General features: G+C 39.7%; 2 protein-coding genes across 3 annotated transcripts in view; one reads left to right on the plus strand and one right to left on the minus strand.

Annotated features, from left to right (window-relative positions):
* The first annotated feature begins 2,491 nt into the window (after positions 1-2,491).
* Positions 2,492-6,108, plus strand: BET1 (Bet1 golgi vesicular membrane trafficking protein). The gene is made up of 3 exons (XM_048511618.1): positions 2,492-2,936; positions 3,928-3,984; positions 5,673-6,108. Exons 1-3 carry the CDS (start codon positions 2,739-2,741, stop codon positions 5,826-5,828), a joined length of 411 nt encoding a protein of 136 aa, XP_048367575.1. The 5' UTR covers positions 2,492-2,738; the 3' UTR covers positions 5,829-6,108.
* A 2,714-nt stretch (positions 6,109-8,822) lies between these two features.
* Positions 8,823-27,145, minus strand: part of LOC125441108 (probable acyl-CoA dehydrogenase 6) — a 62,792-nt gene continuing 44,469 nt past the window's right edge. Inside the window, exons 4-9 of one of the 2 annotated variants that reach the window (XM_048511441.1) lie at positions 24,209-24,315; positions 21,280-21,447; positions 17,118-17,291; positions 13,216-13,377; positions 12,940-13,090; positions 8,824-9,932 (exon numbers count right to left, since the gene is read on the minus strand). In XM_048511441.1, the coding sequence (XP_048367398.1) occupies positions 9,827-9,932; positions 12,940-13,090; positions 13,216-13,377; positions 17,118-17,291; positions 21,280-21,447; positions 24,209-24,315 (868 nt within the window). In that variant the 3' untranslated portion in view covers positions 8,824-9,826. Of the gene's footprint in view, positions 9,933-12,939; positions 13,091-13,215; positions 13,378-17,117; positions 17,292-21,279; positions 21,448-24,208; positions 24,316-27,145 lie in introns of both variants that reach the window. The other variant, XM_048511442.1, reaches the window with a different exon arrangement.

A 27,145-nucleotide genomic window follows, 5' to 3' on the forward strand; every position in this document is an offset into this window, starting at 1 on the left:
GTCGGCGGTGTAAACCGAAACCGATTTTTACTTTCGTTTTTCTGCCCAAGCAATTTGCAACGGGCAGTGATGTCAGCATGTGCAGACGTCTCAAAACAATGCGTTCAGCTTATCCAAACCAACTTTTCTGGTCAGCCAATCAAAATGGAGCCCCGCCTTCGGCTGGCTGCAACTCCCACGCGGTAAATGACGCACACGCCGCGCCAGCCAATCAGAACGCTCGACAGTTCTTTGACTCTTGATGTGGAACTCCCGCTGGCCATTTCCTGAATGGAAAATGAGTAGAAACAAATGTCTCGCTTGCCGAGCCACGGAGGCTTTTCTACGAGGGGTCGCTGCGGGGTTGCACTCAGACGAGGTAAGTGGGGAGTGGCCCATACACCACCTAAAAGTATGGGGCAAGTCACTCTATGTCATGGGCTTTCCCAGGGGAGTAAAGGTTTTCCCCTTCTTTCTTGGCACCTGTCCCATCGATTGACTCGTTGGAGGTAGTGCAGGAGTGCTGTCCCCACCTGCCACTCTCCTGCCTCCCACCCTTTGGATTGGACTGTAATACAATGTGTATAAAGATTGTCCTGACAGCAAAGATAATTAGGTTTTGAGCATTTTTGCCTAGGCTGGATCCAATCACTTTATTTTTAGGATGAATCCTAAGCTGCCTCCCATTAAGTAGAAGGAGTCTAGCTAAAACAAGTCTGATGTTTTTATGGACAGCTCCCTACCATACTGTATTAAGACTGCTTAAGGTGGTGCTGCATCAAACATTTCTGCTGCATTGGAACTAAATTTATGCGTGTGTCAGAGAGGAGAGCATAAATAGTTCCTGATAAAGAGATGGCTTTGAGGTTCAGGACAGGGTTTGGGGGTCAGAATGAACAGACAGCATCATGTATTGCAGGGCAATCTCATAAACCACTATCAGTTCTGTGTGCAACTCACACTATAATTGATGGCCCCTGGTCCATGAGAGCAGCTTTTCAAGAGTGTCGATTCTGCAGCAGGAAAGGGCAGACAGGGAAGGCGTTTACTTATTTTGCTTATGACTTAAGAAGGTGCCTGAAGCAGCTTTCAGCAAATTAAAACAGGATAAACAGCGTGCCAATAAGCAGTCAGTAATTTTAAAGTATTCCAACAGTAGTACATAAAAACAATCCAGAACCTGCATTAAAAAGGAAAAGACAACCACTGTTGTTTTAAGTGGCTGTCGACCTCATCTCAGTTGGGGCACACAGGGCAGGGCTTGAGATTACAATGAATAGTATGGAAGAGAGTAGTTCTGCAGGTGGATTTCTACAGAGTGCCCTCTTGGTTTTCATAGCACTTTAAAGAGGTGATACATCTCTGAAGATGCCAGCCACAGATGCAGGTGAAACGTTGGGAACAAGATCTACCAGACCACAGCCATACAGCCCAGAAAAACCACAACAAAACTGAAGTGTAATTTTAGAACAAGTTTTAAACAGACCTGGAGCTACCTTTTGACATCAAACTTCAGAACTCCCTAGAGACTTTACTTTATGACATCAGCCATTTGGAAGAGGTAGTTCATTACAATGGCACGATGAGACGTGAGCGACATATTGCATATACATTAAAGATTCACACATTTGTGCTGCGCATACTTTTTATACATATGAGTGAAATACTTCATTTTATTCATTATATTTATAGGCCATACTTCCACTTATGGGCTCGGGACAGCTTTCAACAATACAAAAATACAATAATATGACAATATAAAATTCAGTAAAGCAAGAATTAAAATCCACAATGAACAAAATAGGCTAAAAACACGATGCCAACGAAGACCATAAATTTCTGTTCTCATAGATTCAAGTAGGAGGGAAAAGAGGTGGGAAAGCGGGAGAGGAGGGAGGCCATTAAATGGTACACCGTTGCTGCCTCAACCATACACCTGGTGGAGCAGCTCTTACAGGCCCTGTAGAACTGCATCAAGTCTTGCAGACCAGGATCTCATCTGAGGGAGCGTTCCACCAGGCTGGGGCTAAATCTGGAAACACCCCAGCCCTGGTTGAGGTCAGCCGGATCTCTTGCGAGCCAGGGATCACCAGCAGGTTGTTGTTCGCTGAGTGCAGTGCTCTTCAGGGGGCATCTTGATTCTAATTACAGGACTTGCATATTTCAAATTATATTTATTTGTTTGTTTGTTTGTTTGTTTGTTTGTTTGTTTATTTATTTATTTATTATTTGATTTAATATACCACCCTATCCCCGAAGGGCTCAGGGCGGTGAACAATATAATATATATAAAACATACATATAGAGTAAAAGCAATTGCAGTCTAAAACAATATCCCACAAAACCCATATGCAACCCTCCCAATGGAAAATAATGGGTCCCGATGATGGTAATTTTGAATATGATAGCATTTGAATATGGATGGGTGTTCTGGAGATTATAGTGCTAAAATACATGGTCAAAGATGTATCCCATGTGATAGAGAGGGTCTAGTTTTATAAATTATTATTCCCTATTCCTTGAATTCTTGCCATTGTGAAAAGCATAGAAGCGGAAGCAAGGATTCAGATTGTTCACCTGTTTTTAAACTCTGTGAGCAAAGAAATGGGGTTTAGCTTGCAGAAATGGAAAGTCTTTGAGCAAAATCTTTGGGGATTGTGTACATTTGCTTGTGAGTATGTGTCTAAGACTTTGCATAACAGTATACCGGTACTTCCCTTCATCTTTTTTTTTTTAAAGTGGCTGAAATCATAATAAAAATGAAAGGAAATTTATCTTTTGCCTTCAGAAACCCTGCATTTTGGCCATGTTTCTTGTGCCTAAAACTGATTGTCTTTTCAGGTGAAGGAACAGCTACTGGCAATTATGGCTATGCCAATAGTGGATACAGTGTATACGAGGAAGAAAATGAAAGGTTAACTGAAAGTTTGCGTTCAAAAGTCACTGCCATAAAATCAGTAAGTGTATCATTATAGCAATAGCATTAAAATTTATCGAGGTAGATAATACTTGCTCAATCAGTGTAACAGTAAGATAGTAAAAAATCAGACTGCTTAATTGAATTCAGGCAAAATATTGCCCACAGAAAAGCATACCTCATTCATTCAGGAACAAATACCTCCTCTAATGGGATTTGAAGTCCAGCTGCCCTTTTGACTAATCAAGATTCAGGTTGTATGTTGGGACAAAGCAGAAGCTGTGCTTCTTTGGCACACTGTGAGTTGGCATTTCCTAGACTAAGGCTTGCATTTCCCTGGGAGTTTGCTGGGTCAGTAGCAAACCCTGCCAACAAAAGTTGCGATCATCAAGCTAGACTCCTTCAGTGCCTGGAAAATGATCACAGCTGAAGTTTAATCAAACCATACAGAGGGCTTTATCAAACAAAATAGAATTGGAGAGCTTGAACAACTATGGGCAGTCCCATCCAAAGCCCTTGGCGGCGGGCCGTGGCACCACTGCAGCACTGCCTTGCTGCCTCGAAGAGGGCTTTCCAGTGGCACAGAGACCAAAAACCACAAAGAAACCCCCGCCACCAGAAAGCCCTCCATAGGGCTTATGGGACAAGCTACACAAAGGGTAGCATAAATCTGAGGGCCAGGGTGCCATGCTCCTGACCTTAAGCTTTTGGTGGGAACTAACTAATATCTGATCCGCCCCTGGGAATGCCTTGGCCCATCTCTGCCAGCACTGGGGGCAGTGCAAAACTCCTGATTGCATTGGGGCATTCCCCATGCCAACAGAGGAGCAATTTCAGCATGCAAAATAAGCCGCAGAGTACTTTTATGGATGCTTTTCTATACTCTGGTTCTTTAAGGTGGGAGGTGTTGTTTAGAAGTTTGTTGGCGATATTTGGTTCTCCCCAGACAAATGTTTTTTTACATCATATATTTTCCATTTAGTAGTCTGAGTTATAATGGATCACTTTCTGCCCTCTCCCTCCCGTTACAGCTTTCTATTGAAATTGGAACAGAAGTAAAACAACAAAATAAAATGCTTGGTGAAATGGTACGTAAATGAGCTCAGAAAGTGTTTCCCCCTCAATGCATTTCCTTGTGTTGTCTTTGTTAAAATGTTTCCTTATTAAAGCTTATGTGTTTTAATATGGGGGGATGTGTTTTTGTTTCCAATGTGCTTTAAGAGTTTTTTCTTTGAACTTTTCATCTCTTTACCTGTCAATCATTTAGAAATGGATGTTGAGATGGTACTTAGGTGCCAAAATGTTCAGATGTTCAAGTTACATGCCATGGACTCCTTTTTAAAGACAAGCAGCCTAATCCAGTGAGGGACACAGCTTGTACATGTATTACGTGTATTTTGTGCATGTATTCTCATGTGTCTCCAAAGCTGGATAAATGTGTACAAATGGGTGCTACACACGTGGTTGCCTTCTCCAGTCCAGCAGATGGTGCTGTAGACTTAGCTCTTTCTAAACTATAACGTTTCTAACCCTCAGATGTTTAGTGGGGTACTGGGGGCTGAATTCACTCCCACTCACCCTGCATTTCCCTTTCACCTACCGAACAGCTGGAGTTGAACCATTTTGTGTATTATGAATATGCCCCTCTGTATGAAGGCAAAGCAATTCAACAGTGATATTCTAAACTGTAACCTAAAATTGAGAATGTGCTGTATATGGGGCTGCCATTGATATCTGTTTGGAAACTACAGGTTGTACATAATGGTGTGGCCAGAGTGTTGATTAGAGTGGTTCATAGGGACCATATCGCTCCAGACTTGTTCCACTTATGCTGGCTTCCAATTTGCTTTTTGGTTTAATTCAGGGTACTGGAATTGATCTTTAAAGCCTTGTATGACCTGGAACCAACATGCCTTAAGGCACAGGTGTCAAACTCATGGCCCTGCAGATGTTATGGACAGACCTGGCAGGGGATGATGGGAACTGTAGTCCATAACATCTGCAGGGCCACGAGTTTGACATCTATGCCTTAAGGACTAGCTGTTCCCATGCAGTCCTACCTTCTCACTCCAGTCATCCTTGGAGGCCCTGCTTTGCTGTGCTTTAGTTGCCCCTGGGTTTAGAACTTCCTCAACAGGGAGATTCATTTGTCTCCCTCTATTAGTGCGTTTCACCAGCAGGTGAAGACTTTTTTTGTTTGGTCTGGCATGCTCCCAATAATGGTTATTGGTCCTCCTACTAGTGTCAGTCAGTCAAGTATTTATTGTTTGATCCATTGGCTATAACAATACAGAGATACGTGCAGTTAAAACATTTAAATTAAAACAATGACTTAGTTTTACATTAAAATATAAATTATTTGTATTTGCAATCTCTAAATTAAAATGCCCCATCAAATACTTTCCACGTCAGATGTTTTTGCAGCTTCTTCAGCTAGTCTAAGTTAACCTCCAGTACTTTGGAACATCAGTTCAAACAGCGCTTTAAATACTTTGCTCGTAATTTCCTAGCCGCCAGGGCAAAGAGAGCCATCTTGTAAGAAACATAGGAATCAATATCAGATAATAAGAAAATCAGTTTCTCATCATCGGACAAAAAAGCTGTCCTAGTACTAGTGTTGTTTATGTGTTTTTAACTGAATTTATATTTTAACTGTTTAAATCTTTTATTGCTTTTGTTTTCACCACCTTGTGTTACCCTGATTAAGTGCGAGGTGGCATAAAATGTTTTAAATTAAATGCAGATCCCTCTCTCTCTCTTTCTTTTTTTACTACAGGATGATGATTTTGATTCAACAGGTGGATTTCTTGGTGCGACAATGGGTAGACTAAAAAATCTTTCCAGAGGAAGCCAAACAAAACTCTTGTGCTACATGATGCTCTTTTCGTTGTTTGTCTTTTTTGTAATTTACTGGGTTATTAAATTGAGGTGATGCAGATTCTCCATGCTGACATTATAATTAGGGGCACCAGACATGTAGAAAGGTCTTCCCAAAAAATGGGAAACTATTTTTTTTGTGTAAACGTTATTAATGCATCTGGGACTGATCTCTGAATTTCGTAATGTTTATCAGGCTAGAAAACTTTCTGTTAAATCAACCTTTATTTTCTCAGGTTCTTACATTGAATTCTGTTCAGGTCTGAGCATTCTTAAAGACAACAATAGCTACTAGTCAGGAGATGTTTCTATAAAGAAGTGGCCAACCTATGGCACTCCAGATGTTCATGGACTACAATTCCCAACAGTCCCAATTGGCCATGCTGGTAGGGGCTGGTGGGAATTGTAGTCCATGAACATTTGCAGCGTCATAGGTTGGCCACCCCTGTCCTATGATATCTTCAAGAGGAACAAAAAGGGGAGGGAAACTTGTCCAAGAAAAAGTTTTGACTTTGCACCTTCAAATTTTTTTTTGAATCAAACTTCCAGGCACAATTAAAAGCAATCTCATTTTGATTATGCTGTTTACGTTATTTTACAAGTTTTGGACATGTAAAAGGCAAGGTTCTATTCAAGCCTCATTGAGTTCAGTGGGAAACTTAAGCACGTGCTCTAACATTACCAGCAAAATGTACTATGTTTTAGCTGGCTTGTGCCCACAGTGGCTTGTTCATAGTTGTACCTAGGATCTATATTTACCTGGAATGAACAAATATGGTTAAGAGGTAGACCTGGTACCTCACTAACAGAAATTCCTTAAACTGCATGTTGATTGTATAGGGGAAGACACAACAGGCACTTGGTCCAGTTTAGCACAGGTTGTCATGAAAGTTGGCCTTTGTCAGTGGCCCTCCTTCTGGGTCAGCATGGGTCTTGTGCCAGACTCCCTGCTTTTGGTTCCTCTTGGTGAATTGTGCTTAGTATCAGCACAGCGAGGTTGGCTAATGTTTTTATAGCACTAACAGGTTGGCTGTGATCTGAATATCTCTAGATTGGGGAAAATGGCTGTCAGTACTGACATACATGACTATTTTTAGTTCATTGAGAATGCAGAATCATGGTGACCTCACACTGAATTATTGGTTAATTCATAACTGTGAAAACATTTTTGAAAATTGGGATTTATAGTATTACAGATTTTGTACTAAATATTTTATGATGCCAGAAAAATACCAAATGCCTTTTAATGAGTTCTACCATATTTATGTTGGCCATTCATATCCTGTTAAGCCACATGGTCTATTGTTATGCTGCGAGTAAAACCACTATTACATTGCTGTTATAGTATAATACCATCTTTCACAGTAAGAAGAGTTACTGTCACGCTTGGCCAACTTCTTTAAATACTGTTTAATTGAACATGCCAGGATTTGTAGTTCTTATCTGTTCTGGAATAAAAAACATGTTGGAAACCTTTTAACTGGTATGAATTTATTACTGGAAAAGGTATTTTTTCAATTAGTGGAGCTTTTAGAAATGCTAATGTGAATGCCTTATTAAAATCTATGCATCCACATTACATTAAGTTGAATTATGAAGCATATTCCTAACACTTGTGCTATGTAGTTACTGTGGAGGCTCAGTCGTGATACAGATACAGTATAGCTGTGTAGTTAAAATACATGAACGACCCTGAGGGCTTCCCTTCCTTTTCACTTCTGTAATCATCATGGTGTGGAGTTGTATCTGCATCACTGCTGGACACAATCCTACCCAAGCTTTGAGATCCGCATCAGAGGCCTCAGAACTCAGATGGCTGTCAGGTTGTTCATGATATGCTGTTGTGTTATTTAGGTGCCAGGTTAAATATTTTTATCTATTCACCTTTAATAGTTAATTTTTGTTGCTGATTTATGTATTGGTGAAATCTGTAATTGTGTATTGGTTCATTGTTTAAAGCAGCAGTATTTCATTTTTGTACTTGGAACCATTTAATATTGAGAGCATGGTCTTCTGAGCTTTGTTCGAGATTTCATCTAGAAAATCAGGAGAAAAAATACAGAAGTGCGTAAGATAACCATAATAAACTTTAATGCACAATTTGGAACCGGGTTGAAGGTAGCTTTGAAACCTTGGTTAATTTGCCACTCATGTTAACTGTAATGTGAACATTTATAACATTTTAATAATTATGGAGTAGAAACAGAATTGATAACCATGCAGTAGATATCTAACGTTGCCTTGTGGTGCTTAAAACTGCATGGAGTAGTTGCTTATAGCTTGTGATTATGTAAATACAGTGTTACCACATTCCCTGCTTCCCTTAATTCTTGTGTGGTTTTGGAAGGGTGGTAGAAGCCTGCTATCCATGCAGTTGTTGCTACTGTGCTGTCACTGGTAGCCTGTTTCCATCATCTTGTGTAATAATATGATACTAGTGTAGTGTTACTTTTACCCCCAATTCAGGAAAGAGTGCATCACAAAGTCACAAATGCAGCTGAGTTTTGCACAGATTGCAGTTTCACAATAAGTCAAAGTCTGGAAATAGTAGTGTCTACTTATTTATTGAAAACATTGATTAGTCACCTTTCTACCTTGTGGAACTCAAGCTTACAATATACATAAACCAATGGTTATAAAAACACATAAAAGACCACAATTTAAAATCTCCAATTGGGACTGCCAATGCATAAAAATTAAAGTAGTCACTTGGGTACAAACTGGGTATTAACCTCTAGTAATTCAAAATGAGCAGGCAGAAATTTATACTAAGCTTCACTAGATGTAGAGGTTGTTCTTTAACCTGTTTATGGATCAGGCTACAAAAATGTTTCTCTTGGAATAGCACAATGTTTAGCATAGCAGCAGTGGCATAGTGGTTAAGAGCAGGTGCATTCGAATCTGGAGGAACCGGGTTTGATTCCCTGCTCTGCCGCTTGAGCTGTGGAGGCTTCTCTGGGGAATTCAGATTAGCCTGTGCACTCCCACACACGCCAGCTGGGTGACCTTGGGCTAGTCACAGCTTTTTGGAGCTCTCTCAGCCCCACCCACCTCACAGGGTGTTTGTTGTGAGGAGGGAAGGGCAAGGAGATTGTAAGCCCCTTTGAGTCTCCTAAGGAGAGAAAGGGGGGATATAAATCCAAACTCTTAGTCTTCTTTAGGAGTGCATTCTATCCTATTAAGAGGCAGTAATCAGTGCTAGGAGGCAACATCAGGGGAGGGGATTTGCATCTATGCTGTGTTTGTTAGCTTTTCAGGGCAACTAGTTGGCTGCTGTCTGAAACAGGATGCTGGACTAGATGGGCCACTGGTCTGACCCAGCAAGCTTCTTATATTCTTACGGAAGGAAACAAACTAGTTTCTACTATACTTACTATCTTTTACTCCAGATAAGTTTAGGTGAAAAAAATGTAATCCATAGCTCTGAGATTCAAGGTCTACAACTTGAAAAATACTTGTATAGAACTTTGGAAGTGTATTTCAGTTCTCCCACCCCCATTGCCACCAAAATTCTGTAGAAGAATTGGTTTTATACACACAGTTGGATCAAACAGCTTTACTACTGGTAAAAAAAGTCTGAAATTGGATCCTCACTGACCACCAAAAAGGATGTGCTATGGTTCATGGGACTTGCTTGGACAAAAGTCACAAAGGGTACGTACAGCAATAAAGAGACGAACTAGGTGAGAGTAAATTAAAAAGTTGGCTGGATCCATAGTTCACAAACGGGAAAATGTTACTAATACCGTCACTTACAGAAATTCTCATATTTCCTAGAGAGAGGAAGACTTTATTCTTGCTGTACAATGGAGTAAATAGTATAAATCGCTTCCTAAAAGTACATAATATATCACAAACCAATGTTTGCATATTATTATGACTACTCTTTTTGTGGTGGTAGATATGTACGACCTATGGTTATAAGCAAGGCAAGAGTTTTGCAACATGAACAGTAATCAAATTCAAGTTTATTGACTCTTAATATTGCTGTATTGTACATTATTTCCCCAAGAAGACCACCCACCAGATGCAGGCTACGAACACACGATGAACCTATGATTTATGGGGCTGCCTCTTGGGTAAGGTGTCCATATACTTGCATATAATAGAAAGCATGACTTCATCAGAACCAGCTCCAATTGATAACAATCTGAAGTCCCTGCCAAGATAGGAAAACAAGGCAAAAAAAGAGTCAAAATGACTGATTAAAGAGTCAAAATGACTGATTGCCTCTACCATGTACCACACCAATGCATTTTAAGTTAATTATGATTGAATCAATCTCAATGATGTCCGCATTCACAATATGAAGGACAGATCATTGTGAAGTTTGGATCATACAGAAGCCTTTAAATGAGATGTAGATGCCACATGATCTGTTCTGTTCTTGTACCAGAGTAGTATCTGCTGGAGTAGGCGAGCAGTCAGGTAAGGAGGCAGTTTGGAATAGTGTGTCATGCACAGCAGAATTAGTATGCGTGGTGTGTGGTGGTGGGTCTGAGGAAATATTTCTTGTATGACAAGCTGATCAGTACATGAAACTTTACACTAGGCATGGAAGTTCCCGTGGTGATCCCACAACTGAGCATCCTGTCCATGCAAACACCCTCACTCACGCTGGATATCTCAAGTATTTTTCTGACCGAGAAAATAAGTGGGACCTTAAACTGTTTTCTGGCTAGTCTGGTTCGACCAGAGCAACAAATAACAATACAGGTGTTCCAACTGAAGCCAGATGGAAGACTACATTTTAATTGTGTGCCCTGACCTCTGTTCTAAAGCATTAACTTGAACAAGACTAGTCTCCAAGGTAATTATACTTTTTAACTTTATTTTTTTTAAACTGAGGTAAAATGCACACGTACGCACTCTAATATCCCAGTTCTTTATGAATTATATTGGTAATGCCCAAGAGAATTAGAACAAGTGGGATGCTCATATGGAAATTGATCTCAGGACTCCAGAGAGACATTTATCATCTGGAATCAGAGAAGCCAACAAGCACATAAGATAGGCAATTGAGGCTTTGTAGTATTCTGTCGAGCATCCTCTGATCATCTGCCAGCTGCCACCAGGGAGGCAAAACTGAAAAATTCCTGTACATGAGTGGTTGTTTCAGAGCCATCTTCAAACAGTGCTTTTGTGAGTGACGTTAAAGCAAGAAAGAGCTGTTTAAAGGAACAGGAGGCACAGGTGGTTATAATTTATGTGAAAGGTTTCCATTGCCAAATTTGATTTCTGAACAATTCACTCGACTGGAAGGTTAAATATGGTTAACTACAATAGGGAGGAGAACAATGATTGTACCTTAAGCCTCATAAATAATGTGCTGTTACAGTCTGAACAGCGGAAAATGAATTCAAAGTCCTTTTCCTAGGCAGTTCAATTCATGCCCCTTTCATTGTTACCATCTATTAGAGGACCAGAAGGATTCTGAAATAGTTGGTAGGGTTTCCTTTCTCCCCAAACCTTGTTTTTAATATTTGAAAATATGGAAAAGGCTTGCATGCTTAGGGGAGAGGGGACAAGAAGGGAGCTAACTTTCTGCCATGTTTTATTTTGCGTAGGTAGTGGTGGGGTATGACCAAATACATCTGACTAAATGGCAACATAATCCAGAGTAACAGCAGAAGGACTAGAGCAATGAAAGGCAGCAATATACTTCTTTAGGATGCTGAAGGCCTCCTGGTACATGGAAAACAACATGCAAATGTTCATATCTGAACGTGTACATGGGAAATAAAATGCAAACATTTGAATTGCAGTGAATAAGTGGAACTGTTTCTTTTCTATAGAGATAAAACCATAACTCATTCAGCTAAAAAAACTTGCAGAGATACACTGAGAGAAGTTATTACATAACAAAAACCTTGCAGAAATTGGGTGGCTGGAAGGAAGTCACTTTCTGTACATTCCTTTCTCCATTTGGAAAAATGCTTTTGTAATGGAAGTAATTTGGGGAAGGTTCATCTAAGTATAAGCCAGATGACATTTGCATGATGCCAGACTAAATAAAATCCCTCTCTTTGGAGTGTGCAGCCTGAATATCTTAAACAGATGTTGTGATTCTTGTAACAACAAACTGATCATCGAATACAAACATTTCCTTAGAAGCTTACTAAAGGTTATGCAGCCAGATCAGCTTCAGGGTGTGACGGAACAGATATGCCTTGCAGTTATGGTGACTAAAGCTTTTGACTGAGTGAACATCACCGCCAAGTCAAAATATTGCAATGAAGTCTCAACACAAGTAGGAAAAGTTCTGGAGAAGCCTTTCCTGGCAATATTCTTAATATTACTCAAAAGATGATGTGATTTAATTCATAATAAGCTATGATTTGATCTGAGGAAGAATCGGTGGCCAAAGCAGATGCCTACATGTAGGATTTGCCAACTGTTAATCAAGTACCGGCTCATGCTTTTCCAGTTCTCACTTTCTATTGTGATTTTGACACATCAAAGGCAAAAAATTGTAGTTCTCGTTGGTTCTTGGACCCTGACAAAAATCATATTGCATTATACCTCAGGAAGAGACTGTTTAAGAATAATAAGCACTTTAATAGCATTCCAGGACTGTCAAGAGCTACTGAGTGTTCCTGCACAGGTTTTACCTGTCTCCTCTCCTTTATGATCTGAATCTAAGCCGCATATCTAATTTTATACTAGTACAAACAAACATGTGTGCACAAACACAGGACACACTTCTTACATTCAATGAAGTTCACAAAACTTCTTATCACAAAAAACCTTTAATAAGCGCATCAGTAAGAACTCTATTTAAGTTTACACTTGTACATTTACCTAGCACAAAAACAGGGGCAAACTGCATTACGTAGCAGTGCTGGGTGAGAAGTACTGAGATCACTGGGCTCAATTGTGCTGAGATGCTTTCTAAAAAGATTCTGTCATGTCATATAAAATGAAGCTTAATGTCTAAAGTAGCATTTAATGGTATAAATCCAGATGAATTTTGGGCCCTGGCAATTGTGTAGTCAAACCCCCCCTCCCTCCCGCCCCGCAGCCATGAAGCTAGCAATACATTTTGGACTGTGGGAAAAGTTTCTTCAGAAAACCTAAAAAATATTATTTTGGTTGGTGTATAGATGCATGCTAAAAATGGAAGGGGTTATGTCTTTTCTGAACTTGGATATTAAGCATTCACTCACCTGTACACTCTGCTCACTAGCACCTCATTAGTGAATCCCATTCCTCCCCAGAACTGAAGACAACTATCTGTTAGTTCCCGAGTGAGACGGCCTGCCTTTAGTTTTGCCATGGATGCCAGTTTGGTCACATCTTTGCCTTGAATGTAGGAAGCTATGAGAAAAGCACAAGCCAAATGTTTAGTTGCTGGTCCAGATAGCTAGTTCTAATAAATGAATGTGTATTTTCACATCCAGCCAACATGTGTGTGTGGGGGGGGGGACCGGTACTACACCCACCAACAGCTCGGTACACCAAGGAACGAAGGAGCTCCACCTCGGTTGCTAATTCTGCCAGACGAAAGTGCACTGTTTGGTTATAAAGTATTGGCTGCTGGAATGTCTTGCGCTGGCGAGTATAATCGATAGTTTCCTGTATCACATTTTCAAGTTGTGCCAGAACTGTAGGAATCAGGGACAAAAAGAGGCAAGTGAGTTTTCTTCAGATTTTTACAAAGATGTTAATAATATATCTACCTATATTGAAATCACAAAAGGGATAAATACATTCAGTCCTAAAAACAGGCAGAAATGTGGGTGAGGGCATGTAAACCATGCCTGACTGTGTGTTTGAAGTGCCATGTGATGGCTTCAGCGCTCACTCAAGTTGTAATTTTTCAACTCTGTCTGGGAAAGGAGGCTCTGATGTTTATATGGATTAGAAGAAGAGTTTGGATTTATATCCCCCCTTTCTTGCCTGTAGGAGACTCAAAGGGGCTTACAATCTCCTTGCCCTTCCCCCCTCACAACAAACACCCTGTGAGATCGGTGGGACTGAGAGAACTCCAAAAAGCTGTGACTAGCCCAAGGTCACCCAGCTGGCGTGTGTGGGAGTGCACAGGCTAATCTAAATTCCCCAGATAAGCCTCCACAGCTCAAGTGGTAGAGCAGGGAATCAAACCTGGTTCCTCCAGATTATGATGAATATATTAGGATGAATATATCTAGAAAAAGGTTGAATCCCAACCCACTGGTAATGTTTTTGCTTGACATTTCAGCATAATGTCATTACAATGTATTTGGCACATCCCCCTCATCAATATATACTTGATGACAACAGGTCTTGATTTGGGGTGCCATTAATTTAATGTGCCATATTCTTCTTGCTTCCAACTGCCTTTAATGAGATCATTAGAAGCAAAATAGGAAGCAGCCAGGTACTCTGGATTTTGATAAAGCATTTTTCTGTGGCAGAAGTTCCGTTGTTTCCCTTACTAGCATTTCTAGCTGGATCCAGCCCATCTTCGCGTAGATCCTGCTGGCCATTTGAATGGGATTCATCTTATCCCCTTCTTCTCATTGCTCTTCTGGAACTCAAAGATGTGTACTGTTTACCTTGGCACTGGCCAGGATTCTTGCTGGCTGCTGACTTTTGCCCAGATACAACAGAAATTTTAGAGAGGCACTTTCCACTCAATTGGAAAATTCCATCAGCCAGGGTATAAAGCTGACTGTGAAGTAGTTGGGACTCTTACGGAAATGGCAAGAATGACAGAACGGAACATCTGTCCAAACTGTGTGGGCAACAGGAAGCTGCTTTGGGTCATAACATGGGTGGATCTGGATCCAGTCAACAAAGCAGTGCAGAGCTCGAAACCACACTACCCCCTCAGGCAGGCACATAGTCAAAGAAACATGGTGAAATGATGCAAGGAAAGATCCACAGGAAAAGTCCCATGGAGCATGGAGCTAAGGCACAACCATCACAAGAAGCAGAAGGGCCAGGCACGCACACACATACACAGACCCTGCTGTAATTCAAAGGACTGCCATATCTGCAGAAAGATGGCATAAATGGACTGAAACCTGAAGATGGCACAGGCCCATATTTCCCTATAAATGAATAAATGTTTAATCATCATGCCACTGCAAACACTATGGATTCTAAAAATATATCAATAATTTCAAACAATTTTTAAAAAATCTGGCTGCCTTTCACCATTATTCTTTAGGATTCTACTAGTTCCTAAATAGTTGGAAAAGTTCTTTTGTTGAGACATAATTTTTGTCACAGATGAATTTTCATCACATTCAAAATAAGTCTTGGTGTCCTTCTGCTCCCTAAGAGGGTTCTGTGATCATCTGACATCTCCGTAATTTTCCATACTCTGATGCTTTCACACAGGAAATCAACTGCTAAAAATATTTCTTCTAGGCACTTGTCTGAAAATGTCCTCAGTCTTTTTCTGGGCTATTTTCTAGCTCACTTCATAATTTCTACTTATTCTTTCTGAAGGACGCTTCTACTATATCCTTTTTTTTTTAAAATAAATTTTTATTGTATAGAATAATTATGCATTTGTTACATTCAATCTCTCCATGTTATCTATACATTTTTTTCATTTCCCCCCCCCTCCCCCCTTTCTATTAATTATATTATGCAAGCAGTAGGAGATTCATTCTTCTTATTCTTTTGTTCCATATTTCTTTGTTAAATCCGGCTTCTTCCATCCATGTTTCATATACTGTCCATAGTTTCATTATATCTTCCATCTTTTCTTCCCATAGTTTATTTTTTGTCAGTTTTTCAAAAATCTCTAGTTGTATTTGTTCCCATATATATTCCAACCATTTTGACACTGTCCATTTTTTATCGTCTTTCCAGCCCAACGCCAACACAGCGTCTGCTCCTCTTATCATTATTTTATACATTGGTTCCAAACTTCTATTCACTCTTTTATCATCTATTATCCCCACAATTAATAATTCATTATTTATGTCAATTTTTACTTTTACTAAATGTTCTACATATTTCATTATATTTTCCCAAAACTTTTTCACCAGTTTACATTCTATCCACATATATGAGTATAATACCCTCCTTTTTCTCCACAATGCCAGCATTTTTGAGCTTAATCCTTTTATCATATAGGCTAGTTGTAATAAAGTCTTCGGCACCATTTAAGCAAAATCTTTCTTCTTCTAATTCCACATATTTTTCTATATCTTCTGCCTTCTTCATATATTTCCATGATCTCTTTTTTCTATTTTTTTTTCAGCATCTAAGATATTTTCTTCTCTCCCATTTTTGATTCAAAGTTCTCAGCATAAAATCTTTATCCTCTACCATATGCTTGTATACTGCTCCTATAATTTTTCCTTGTAATGTTTCTCGTGGAGTTTTGGAACCATTGGATTTATTATACAGTCATCTTTTATTCTAAATTTCCTTAATTTTTCCCATAGGCCTCTTATTGCCAGCCAATTCTCTCTCCCTCCCAGTTCTATTAAATTCTGTAATGGTATAATTTCTCCTTCCCTAACTAAATCTGATACTTTATGTATTCCTTTTTCTTTTAAATTCTTTATGATTTTCCAACCTTCTGTTCCAGTCACGCTTGCCACTGGGGCTCTGTCCAGAACGCCAGGCATCCATTTATTTCTCCATTTTTGCTTCTACTATATCCTTAAAGGGCAAACAGCTACTCCAGTAAGTGGGACAATTCCTTGTTTTTGCCCTTTTCACCTTCGAGTAAGCAGAGAAATAGCTGAGCTTTAATCTTAAATTATCAACCTCACAGGTAGAAACCAAAAGGTAGACTGCAGAGGTAGAAACCAAGTACTATTTTATTATGCTAATTATAAGAATGTATCATACGTGATCACTAAAATAAAACCACAAAACTGGCATTTTCCAGAATAGATTTTTTATACATACAATACATTCTCTCTCTCTCTCTCTCTCTTCGTATAATGTTTTAAGGCTCCGTGGAACAGATGGAAACATTAAATGTATCACTAAATGGAAAAGTCTGATTTTATTATTAATGAAACTCTTACAGGTTAAGACTAAGCGAAAGAAAAATGTCCTTTTTAAATATGCAGACAAACCATATAGCTATATCTTATTACCGGCAGGTTCAGAAAGCCTCCTGGAAAATGTATCTCTCCTCTGTTCAATTAATATTGCAAACATGTTTTTCTTCCATCGCTGGTTTCCACGTGTTGATCAATTCAGCTGTGTGTCTTTCTGCACACATCCCAAAAACAAGGGAGGATAACACGGGAAGTCTACACAGGCAAGTGGTTGGTATTCAGTAAGCAACTGGTTTTCAAAATTGCCACTCTATCTAAATCAGTTTTGCAAACTGTTATGTCAGAGGCAGCTTGTGTCACTGCCAAAGATACAAGTAGGGACTTACTATTGGCAGCGGCCCACAGACGCTCCTCTTGGAATTGCAACATCTGGTATGTAAAACCCATCCCTTCCTCCCCAATGAGGTATTTGCAGGGTACTCTGACGTCTTCAAAAAATATCTGTGCCGTGTCTGATGACCTCATGCCAATCTTGTCTATTTTCTTAGCAACATGAACACCTAAGAATAAATGTTCATCAAGAAAGTTACCAGAAACAATGATTAGTCCCAACTGGAAGCATATTTTGTTCAAAATAATTGTAATGGACTCCTTTCTATGTTTAGCATAATTATGTGTTAAGTTTAAGGAGGGGTGCAAATGTCTTTAAATTCCCAGAGTAAGGTTAATGTTTCCATTTTCAACTAATCTTCAAAAATACCCCTGTTGTTAATTAGCAAATTAGAACTCTCAAGACTACAAAAGGTCTTGCTTTTCATAGTCGTGTAAAATTAATCATTTCTGACTTAAAGAAAAATAAAAGTCATAAATGTCAAACCAATCAGGGTTCCATGGAACTACTAAATGACAAAACACTTTTCTTAAGAAACAGTAACACGATAGTCAATAATGAATTTTTAAAAAATTGAAACTTTCTCAGCTTTTCAGTTGCTCATTCAAAAAGCTAAGTTTAAAAATTCCCTTTATTCACACTAAAAATATGGCAATCCCAATTAACTCTAAATCATATAAATCCCAATTAACTCTAAATCACACAAAACCTTACACCAGCATTTACAAGTTTAAAAACATAAATATCCTTCTAAAACAGTAAAGACTCACCTGTTTCCTAATGGTATAGCTGACTAATGGAACAAATTAATATTACTGTTGATCACATGCAGCAAGTAAAAAGAAAAGAAAATGTTTTTGAAATAACAATCAAGGAACGGGCAGACATTTATGCATGTCAGTTATGAAAGCCACCATAACATCAATGGATTTGTAGTCTGGGGAAGAACCACATTTTCCCAGGCATAAATATACTTAAAAACCAGTGGCGTATCTGCCTAGGGACAAGGGGTACCCCTTGTCCCCGGGCGCCACTCTTCTGGTCACCGCAAAATCGGTTCCCCACGTGACCAGGAAGTCCTGCTGTCTCGTTGTTTTCATGTGCCTCAACCCTATCCGAGGCACGCAAAAATGACGAAACAGCAGGACTTCCTGCTGCCTCCAAGCCCCCTCAACCCTGCCCTGGACTCCTCCCTCCCTCCCTCCCTCTCTGCCAGCTGGGTCGAGGGCAGTGTGGGCAGAGCTGAGGTGGGCGGGGCAGGGGCAGAGGCTGGGGGTGTCCTGGAGACTATTTGTCTCCAGGCGCCATTTAACCCCGGTACGCCTCTGTTAAAAACATATGTGGACTTTGGACAATTTGGACACTTACTGAAATAGAAACTATGTAGAAATATCTTCAGAGATTGTGGGACCTCTATCAGGGCAAATTTTAAACGTAGTATCTACCAGTGTAGTTTGTCTGTGGACAACTGATGGGGAAAAAAATTAGGGGACTTTCCATCATGCATAAGGCAACACAGACGGCGAAGAGGTGACAAGGTTCACAGGCTACATCTGGATCACCAAGAATCCCACCCCCATCCCGGTTCCCGCAGCCCAAACAACCTTATAGTTTCACTACATGATGACTACCAAGTGAGCAAGAGGTTCCAAGAACCAAGGGGCTTATGCATAGGGATGACTGCATGACCCTGGTTCTGTCCATCATAATTTATCTGCACAGGAGAATTATGCTCCTTTAACCTCATTTGGGAGGGGGATTTTGAATGAAAATATATAGTTTACAATTCACATTTTTCTTTCCTATTCAATGTGAAATATTGTCTGAACTGACATAGAAGTAATATATTGTTCCCTAAGACTAGGATGTGAGTTTAGGCTTGTTTGGGCTGGGAACCTGTTTGTAGTCTTAACAGCATCAATCATGATTACCTTCTTGACTGCTTAGTCAATGCCTGAAGACAATGAAGGACTGGATGAGGGTGAATAAACTGACATTTAATTTGCAAAAAACCCCAACCCAGAAGTATTGTGTCCCAGGAAGAATAGGTTTTCAACCAGTTCTAGATGGGATTACACTTCCTGAAGGACCAAGTATGCACCTGGTAATTCCAGGTGTTTCACTGGATAAACAAATAACTGGGGTTGTGGAATGGTATGGTACAGCCTGCTCTTGTCAGATCTCAGAAGCTAAGGAGAGTTGGTACTCGGATGAGAACCACTATGGCTGCTTCTGCAGAAGGAGGCAATGGCAAACCATCTCTGCTTCTCATTTTCCTCAAAAGCCCCTGGCTTTGCCACAGTCACACATGGTTTCACTAACATCTAGATTAGATTACTGTAACATACTTTACATGGGACTACCATTGAAGATGGTTTGTAAACTGCCATTTGGTACAAAGCACTATAGCAACCTCTATGAACTGATACCAGAGTGAGCATGAAAAAACCCACAGTGATATATGCCAGCTACACTGGTTACAATTTTTTCATGAGCTCAGTTCAAGGTTTCAAGCTCTAAACAGGTTGGATCTACAGTACCTGAAGGACTCTCTCTATCCTCATCAACCTGCTTAAGTTCTATTACCTATCAAATGCGCACTCTGCAGGGATCAGCCCCATTTGAGACAAGACAGTTTAAAACTTGGAGGGAATTTTAGCTGCTGCCTCTAAATTTTTGAGCTGTCACCTTTAGAAGTTGCACTATCCCTGTAGGCCTTTTGAAACAAACTGAGAACTTTGTGATTCCAGAAAGCCTTTGAGATATGTTGATGGACAGCACCTGCTGGCTATCCTTCGCTTATTTTTATGTAACAACTGTAAAACAGCTGGATTGGCTGTTTTGATGTAATGTTGGCATTTGACTGAATTTCATCATTTGTATTTTTGGATTTGATTCTTTTCTGTCAGCCACCGTGGGGGAATGCAAAGGCTGAAATATATAAGCTTAAAACAGCTGAAATCCATGAATCACACACTTCTGAGATCAACTGCTTCTCTCCAGAATGCACAAACAGACTTCTCTGCACTCTTGACTTCACATCGAAAGATATGTAAAGAAATATGCAAACAAACATAATAAGAATTTCATAGCTGGGAAAATGAGGAAAAACAATATTTGGCAGATAATTTTTGCTGTATAGAATTTTGTGAGCATCTTTTGTTATGCATTTCTTAGAGGACCTTTGCATGTTAGATTCAAACTGCAAGCTTTATACTTCCCACTCATTGCTCAAGCTATTTCCACAGTTTCTGCCCAATCTACATATTTTTCTGGTCTTTGAAAGCTAATCATCAGTTTAACTGTATGTTGGAAATCTACAACATAGTTATTTTCACTAGGATTCTAGGTCTTAGGATGAAGATAAAAACATGTCCTTTGCAAGACCTAGCAGTATGTATTTCAAAAGAAACAACTTGGCTACAGCGTTGGTGGATTTCTTCCAAGACTAAGACATCCAAGATTGATAGTTCTATTGTTCAGTTTTATTTGGTAATTTCAAATAATGTTTTTACAAGTATTCGTTTTTATCTTTGACTGTTCCTTAACTCATCTGTTCTCACATTGGGTTATCCAAGAGCTATCTGCTGGAAATATTTTTTAAAATCTATCAAGAACAGAGACCAAACGTGGCCTATAAAATACATGGTTTCCTTCCTTCTCTATCTCTTATATCCCGGTCCTCCATCCTCAATATTTCCCAGCGTATTTGTTTGGAAGAAAACATTGTTTCAAGACAAGTCTATCATCGTTTGAAGAATCAGGAAGTACATGTTATGTGTTTTAATTTTCTTTAAATTTATTTCTGTAAGCAAACCACATATAAAGGGAGTCAGGTTAATATACACAAAAGAAACATTCTGCCTAATTTAAATTCAAGTCCAGTAGCACTTTAGAAAACAACAAGATTTTTTTTGGGGGGGGGGTGTCTCCTGCCTCATGTCAAAGTGTGTTTTCAAGCTCTGGATGTATTAGTATTGTGAAACATAATGATATCTACTACCCCAAGATTTTTGTTTTAGTGAGAGTATTTCCATCACAAGATACATTAGAATTTGGCTTGGGGGTAAAAATACTCCAGATGCAGTGTGTGTAAAGGTTTTTTTTTTAACAGGATTGTTTTGATAAAGCATTCATAAAAACATTTGCTTTATTACCTGATAGCTTCATTGGAAGACATAGAAGAGATTTATTTTTGTGGGGTGGTCCTTCACTTGTGTTTGCCAAAAGGCACATCCAGTCAGCCTGACACCCAGAAGTAATCCACATTTTGCCACCATTTATAACATAATCATCCCCTTTCCTTATAGCTTTGGTCTTGATACCTATTCAAAAGTAAAGAGATAGGTAGATGTTTCCTTCCAGAGCCAGAAATTTGAAAATTCTAATGATCCTTCAATATTACGGAAGAAATACAAAAGCCACATTCTTGTGCTTGGGGCTTCCCTGGTCTTTACTGTGGACAACAAAGTATCCCAATACATTTTTTTTTTGCTTACTTTCATGCGTGGGCAATGGCAAAGCCTTTTTCAGATGTTATAACCACATGTACCAGGAGCTCCCCAACCATGCAATGGATGTAATGTCTGAAAATGAGTAGAGTCTTGAGAACAGCAGCCGATTGGGAGGTGAAAATGGCCCACATTATTTTGGAATTAAATTAAATCTCTATTAAATTAAATCTCTATTAAATCATTTTCATTAACTCCTTGTTCATCTAATTACAGTGGAACCTTGAATTTCGTTGACTTCGAATTTTGTCGGTTTTGAATTTCATCGATTTTTTTCACTGAAAATTTGTCCCGAATTTCGTCGATCGCCTCGAACTTCATTTTTATAGATCTGGTTGCCTTGCACTTTGATCCTCAGCCGCGACATCGCGGAAGCTTTGACTCAGAGCTGCTGAGAACTGCAGAGAACAGAGCTACTGTGCAGTAGAGTTTCTGTTGTGAGAAAGCTTACTTAGTGCCAGGTAATTGAGCGATGTGTATGGGGGGAGGGGGTGCAACCTTTGCCTGCTTTGTGGCATGTTCATTTTGCCTCCTTTGACATGCAGTGCTTAGTTGTGGGGAGGGGGGGCTGCTGGAGAAAGTGAATTAGGGAAAGTAAAGTTTTGGCTAATTTTAGTTAGTGTTGTGTGGGGCAGCTTTTTGAAAACCAAAAGGGTGAACTTTTTGGCTCCTTTAATTAGGGGGTATGCGTGGTGCAAAAAAGCTGAAAATGAAACTGTCCCTCAGAGAGTTCTGGAGAAATCATTTCAACATTCTTAACTGCATCAGCTTCATAGGTAAGGCTTGGCAGGGAGTGACCCTGAATGCCGGCTGGAAGAAACTGTGGCCAGGATATGTGCATGAGAGAGATTTTGAAGGATTCCAGCTGACCCCTGATGACTCCACACATGTGGTGCAGTCAGTTGTTGAACTGGGAAGGTCCTTGGGGTTGGAGGTGACTGGTGAGGATGTTGAAGAGTTGGTGGATGACCACAGTGAAGAGCTCACCACTACAGAGCTTCAAGATCTTCAACTTGAGGTGCAACACACAGCAGATGAAGAAGTTGCTTCAGATCAAGAGGAAAAGACAGGGGAAAATGTGCCTTCTTCAGAAATTAAGGAACTGTTATGCATGTGGGGTAAGATGCAGGAGTTTGTGGAGAAAAAGCACCCGGACAAAGCTGTGGCAAGTCGTGTGTGCAACTTGTTCAATGACAATGTCTTGACCCACTTTAGAAAAATCTTGAAGAGGCAGCAGAAACAAACCTCTTTGGACACCTTTTTTGTCCGCCGTGGGTCTGAATGTGAACCTGGTCCTAGTGCCAAAAGATCAAGAAGGGAAGAAGGGAAGTGACCCCAGAATGCGTGCATAAGACAGAATTTCCTTCCATAGAATAAGTTTCTGCAGGTTAAATGTTCATGTTCAGGTTGAATGTTCATCTTAAATGTTTGAAATGGTCTTTTCATCATGTGAAGTTGTCTTTTATATTTAGTAAACACTGTATTTTTACTCAAAAAGTTGTGTTTTTGCCATTATTTTTGGGTGCTCAGAACGAATTAACTGGATTTGCATCGATTCCTATGGGAAACTTCGCCTCGAATTTCACTGATTTTGAATTTCGTTGATGGCTTTCGGATGGATTATCGACGAAATTCGAGGTTCCACTGTAACTTTATTTATGAAAATTGTTTTGATAAAGCATTCATAAAAACATTTGCTTCCCCTTGGGGAAGAGGCGGCCTATAAATTTGAAATATAAATATAAATAAATAAAATAAATAAATAAATAAAAACTGAATGAATGCCATGAAACATAATTTGAAGTCTGATGTTGGAACTTTTTATGGCTAGAGAGTAGTTAGAAATTTCATTAAAGCTTTCAGGAACCAACAGGCTTTTGCTAACTAGCTACTTGATTGGATCCTCTCACATATACAGGATTCTACCAACACAAGCCTGTTCTTTCCCAATAGTGAGAGTAAACTGTACTAGGTCTGCTCATCCCCAGAGACAGGCCCAGCAATTGGGTACTATATTCTCTCCGGGAGATAAACTAAACCACTCTGTCACACCATCACGCAGAGCTAACACTCTGCCTGATCTTTTTCCTCAGCCAGATCTGAGTTGTCACTGCTCTCTCCCTGAGGCAGATCTCAATTCCCCTCTTCTCTTCTGTTCCCTCCAATTCATCCCACTTCTCAAAAGTGATTGGACGCTGCTGCAGCATTTCCTCAGGTGCTGCTAAGTGGTTGCTTATCCCTTAAGTGGTTGCTTATCCGGAGCCCCTCGGGGACAGGGCGGTATAAAAGCTGAAAGTATAAATAAAATAAATAAATAAATAAAGGCAAGAGTGCTGTGTTGGAGTCCTACCTTATTTTTCTTCCTAGAGGCAGTTAAAATGGCAATAGTAGAAAAACTAGGGAGACCTTACCAATGGCATTTGGGCTAGCAAGCGCAGTCTCCTTGTCTTTTATTGTGGCCTGCAATACTAGAATCAATAGAAGATACCCTGCAGCAATTCTGTGGTTTACAAGACAGGTCTATCATGACTGATGCATCCCTTTCAGATATCCTAAGAACACTCCATGCACTTACCAGAAACATCTGAGCCTGCCTCAGGCTCACTGACCCCTAAACAAGCCACCACATCTCCTGCTATAGTTGGGACAAGAAACTGTTGTTTCAGCTCATCAGAGCCAAATCTGCAATGTAAAATATAAAGATTATGTTGCTAATTTTGAAAGATTTATGAACAGGAATTGTTTGATAGCATCGCTTCTAATATACAAAAGCACGTAAGGGGGGATGTTTTTATTGGCACGGACCATTTTCAAAATACCAGTGCAATGCTGTATCTTACATTTCATAAAAGTAATCTATAAAACTATTGCTTCAAATTAAAGAGACGCAAAAGAACTCATAGTAATAACATGCACAATCTGATTACGCAGAGCTAATTTATTCTTGGGTTCATGCACTCTTGTCCGACCTTGGGCAGAACATTTCTAGGAAGTTTTCAGACTGACAATTCTTTGCTATGAATCTGGATGCAAGTTGCGAGTTTGTTTTTTGCTCACAAACTGTGGCTGGAATCACAGTCCATGGGCAAGAAACATCCCTCACCTGGCTGTTGTGGGTTTTCCAAGCTGTGCAGCCACTCACAGCCCCTAATTTTGCTCCCAATTTTTTGCCCATATCTATGACTGGCATCTTCAGAGGCATGTCGCAGAAAAATCTGCACCTCTCTGTAGCACAAACAACCCTCAATTTTGTAAAGCACACAAATTTGAAAATCACAAAAACTGGTTCTACTGAAGACTTGTGAAACTAGGAAATCTTCCGTTTTGGCTCTATGCATGAAGGGAGTATATGAATCAGATGAGTTGAGGCTTCTTTACACCATGAACAAATTGGGATTCGTTTGTAATATCTGAATATTGTCAATAGCAGATGTTTGCAACTGTTTTCAGGTCAACTGACCACTAAGTCAAACGCAGCCCATTACCCATGGACTGTGGCTTACCAAATACCTGGAAAATTCTGTTTTTTGCAGTTTCCCACAGGCAGCAAAAATAGTTTTTATAATAGACCAGTCTGCCTGGATGGTGGGCTCTGTTCTGTTTGGTGAGACACACGCTGCACAGGTCTGTCCTAAATCTTTTATGTTTGATAGTCTATTTCAGACAAAAGGTTTCCACTTTTGCCCAAGAATTAGAGACAGGGTTTTCACAGACTCCTCCTAATGCATATTCTAAAGTAGAGGTCTAGTTCAACCATCAGCTGCTGTAGAGTAGCTTGCATATTCCCTATGAGACTCAGGGAAAGGTCACAGAAGAGCTGTATGTGTATGTATATATGTATGTATAAACACACACACACACACACACACAGTGTTTTTGTTTCATAGGATTTTCCACTGTGCTACATAGCTGATAGCTTCTTTTCTGGTGCTATTTCTAAGGCAGAACAAAACTTGGTAACATGCCAGGGTACGAAATAAGTCAGGATATTTTTAATTACTCAGGAGTAGCTCTTATTTTTTTTTTAAAAGGATGGTGGTCCCTGCTGTAAACTAATAGTCTAAGAATCAGTTCTTGGAAACTATTCATACCAGAGCTTGCAACCTTATTGGTACAAGCAAATCTACTCATACAGTTTTCGTACCATTTCATTTCTAATGTATGGTCAAGTAATTATAAGACTGCTGCTCACAAACTATTAATCCTGGATTGCTCCAAAAGGCTTTAAATAAGAGGAGTTATCTGGGGAGTGCCCTATTTACTTCAAGGACTTTGTAGTATAAAATACTTGCTGATTGTAATGTGACCATCTCCCCTTCACTGTCTACCCATAGAGATACTCTGGGCTGCACAGAAGTTATAGGGGATCAATACTCTTTAAAAGGGACAATGAAAGAGACCCCTGCTCATACCCAGACTCAAAATTCTTAATGAAATAACCAAAATTCTTAACCAAGTGCTATAAAGGCATACATGATTCTTCATGTATTCACAAGTACACATTACTTCTGTGCTCAATGACTTGCGTACTGTCCATTCAAGGAAGATCATTTCATAAACACATGAAGCTGCCTTATACGGATCAGACCTGTGATCCATCAAGATCAATGTTGAATACTCATACTGGCAGTAGCTCTCCAGGATCGCAGATAACAGTCTGACATCTGATCCTTTTAGCTGGAAATGATGAAGACAGAACCTGCATGTCAAGCCTTTTATATTCCGCTACAATGAAGTCACAACAGTTCCAATTCTCTCCTCTGTTTTGAGAAAGATATTCCCTTTGGTATGACAGTATTCGTCAGGTACCCTCAAATCACCAAGACCAACCCTAAATAAAACAAAACTTCACTGCAATTCCACTGATAGTCTTAAATGGTGCAGGGAGAATTATAGAAGGATCTAAACGTTGACTAAATATCCTATCCGTTTCTGCATATAAGTGTCCAGGAACCAAAGGAAAATTATTCCTTAATTCCTCTTAAAGAACAATCAATTTGCTTTCTGACAGATGGGATTCTGCCTTCACAGAATGAAAACATGTCTCATGCACAGACTTCATTCCGATTTAACGGAGCCAACATTCCACTCTCTTAATGTGGAGGGGGAGGGGAGTTAATTGTGCTCGGTCTTCCTAGGCACCTCACTGGGGGAAAGGAAGCTGTGCTGCACATCATGCAACTGAATTAATTAATTACAAATGGCAAAAACGTTCTAATTAGGACTGTCACTTTATATGGCCTATTGCTAAAATTGTGGCGTTGAGTATGAACAGCTGCAGGTGGGTTCTTTTTGCTCATTTCATAAAGACACACTATGCATCCCTTTTCAACACCACCACCCTTCTACCTGCTCTCTTGGTCACATAACCCCCTTGAAAGCAGATGGTGAAGACATGCTCTGCACTTGACATACAAACGGGGTAGCACGTAATTAAGACTGATCAGAAATACCACCGCAATTGCAATTTGGGTTTGAATTGGATCCATCTTTTTATCTTCTCCAGGTTAAA

Source organism: Sphaerodactylus townsendi, linkage group LG11, assembly GCF_021028975.2.
Source record: "Sphaerodactylus townsendi isolate TG3544 linkage group LG11, MPM_Stown_v2.3, whole genome shotgun sequence".
Taxonomy (NCBI): Eukaryota; Metazoa; Chordata; class Lepidosauria; order Squamata; family Sphaerodactylidae; genus Sphaerodactylus; species Sphaerodactylus townsendi.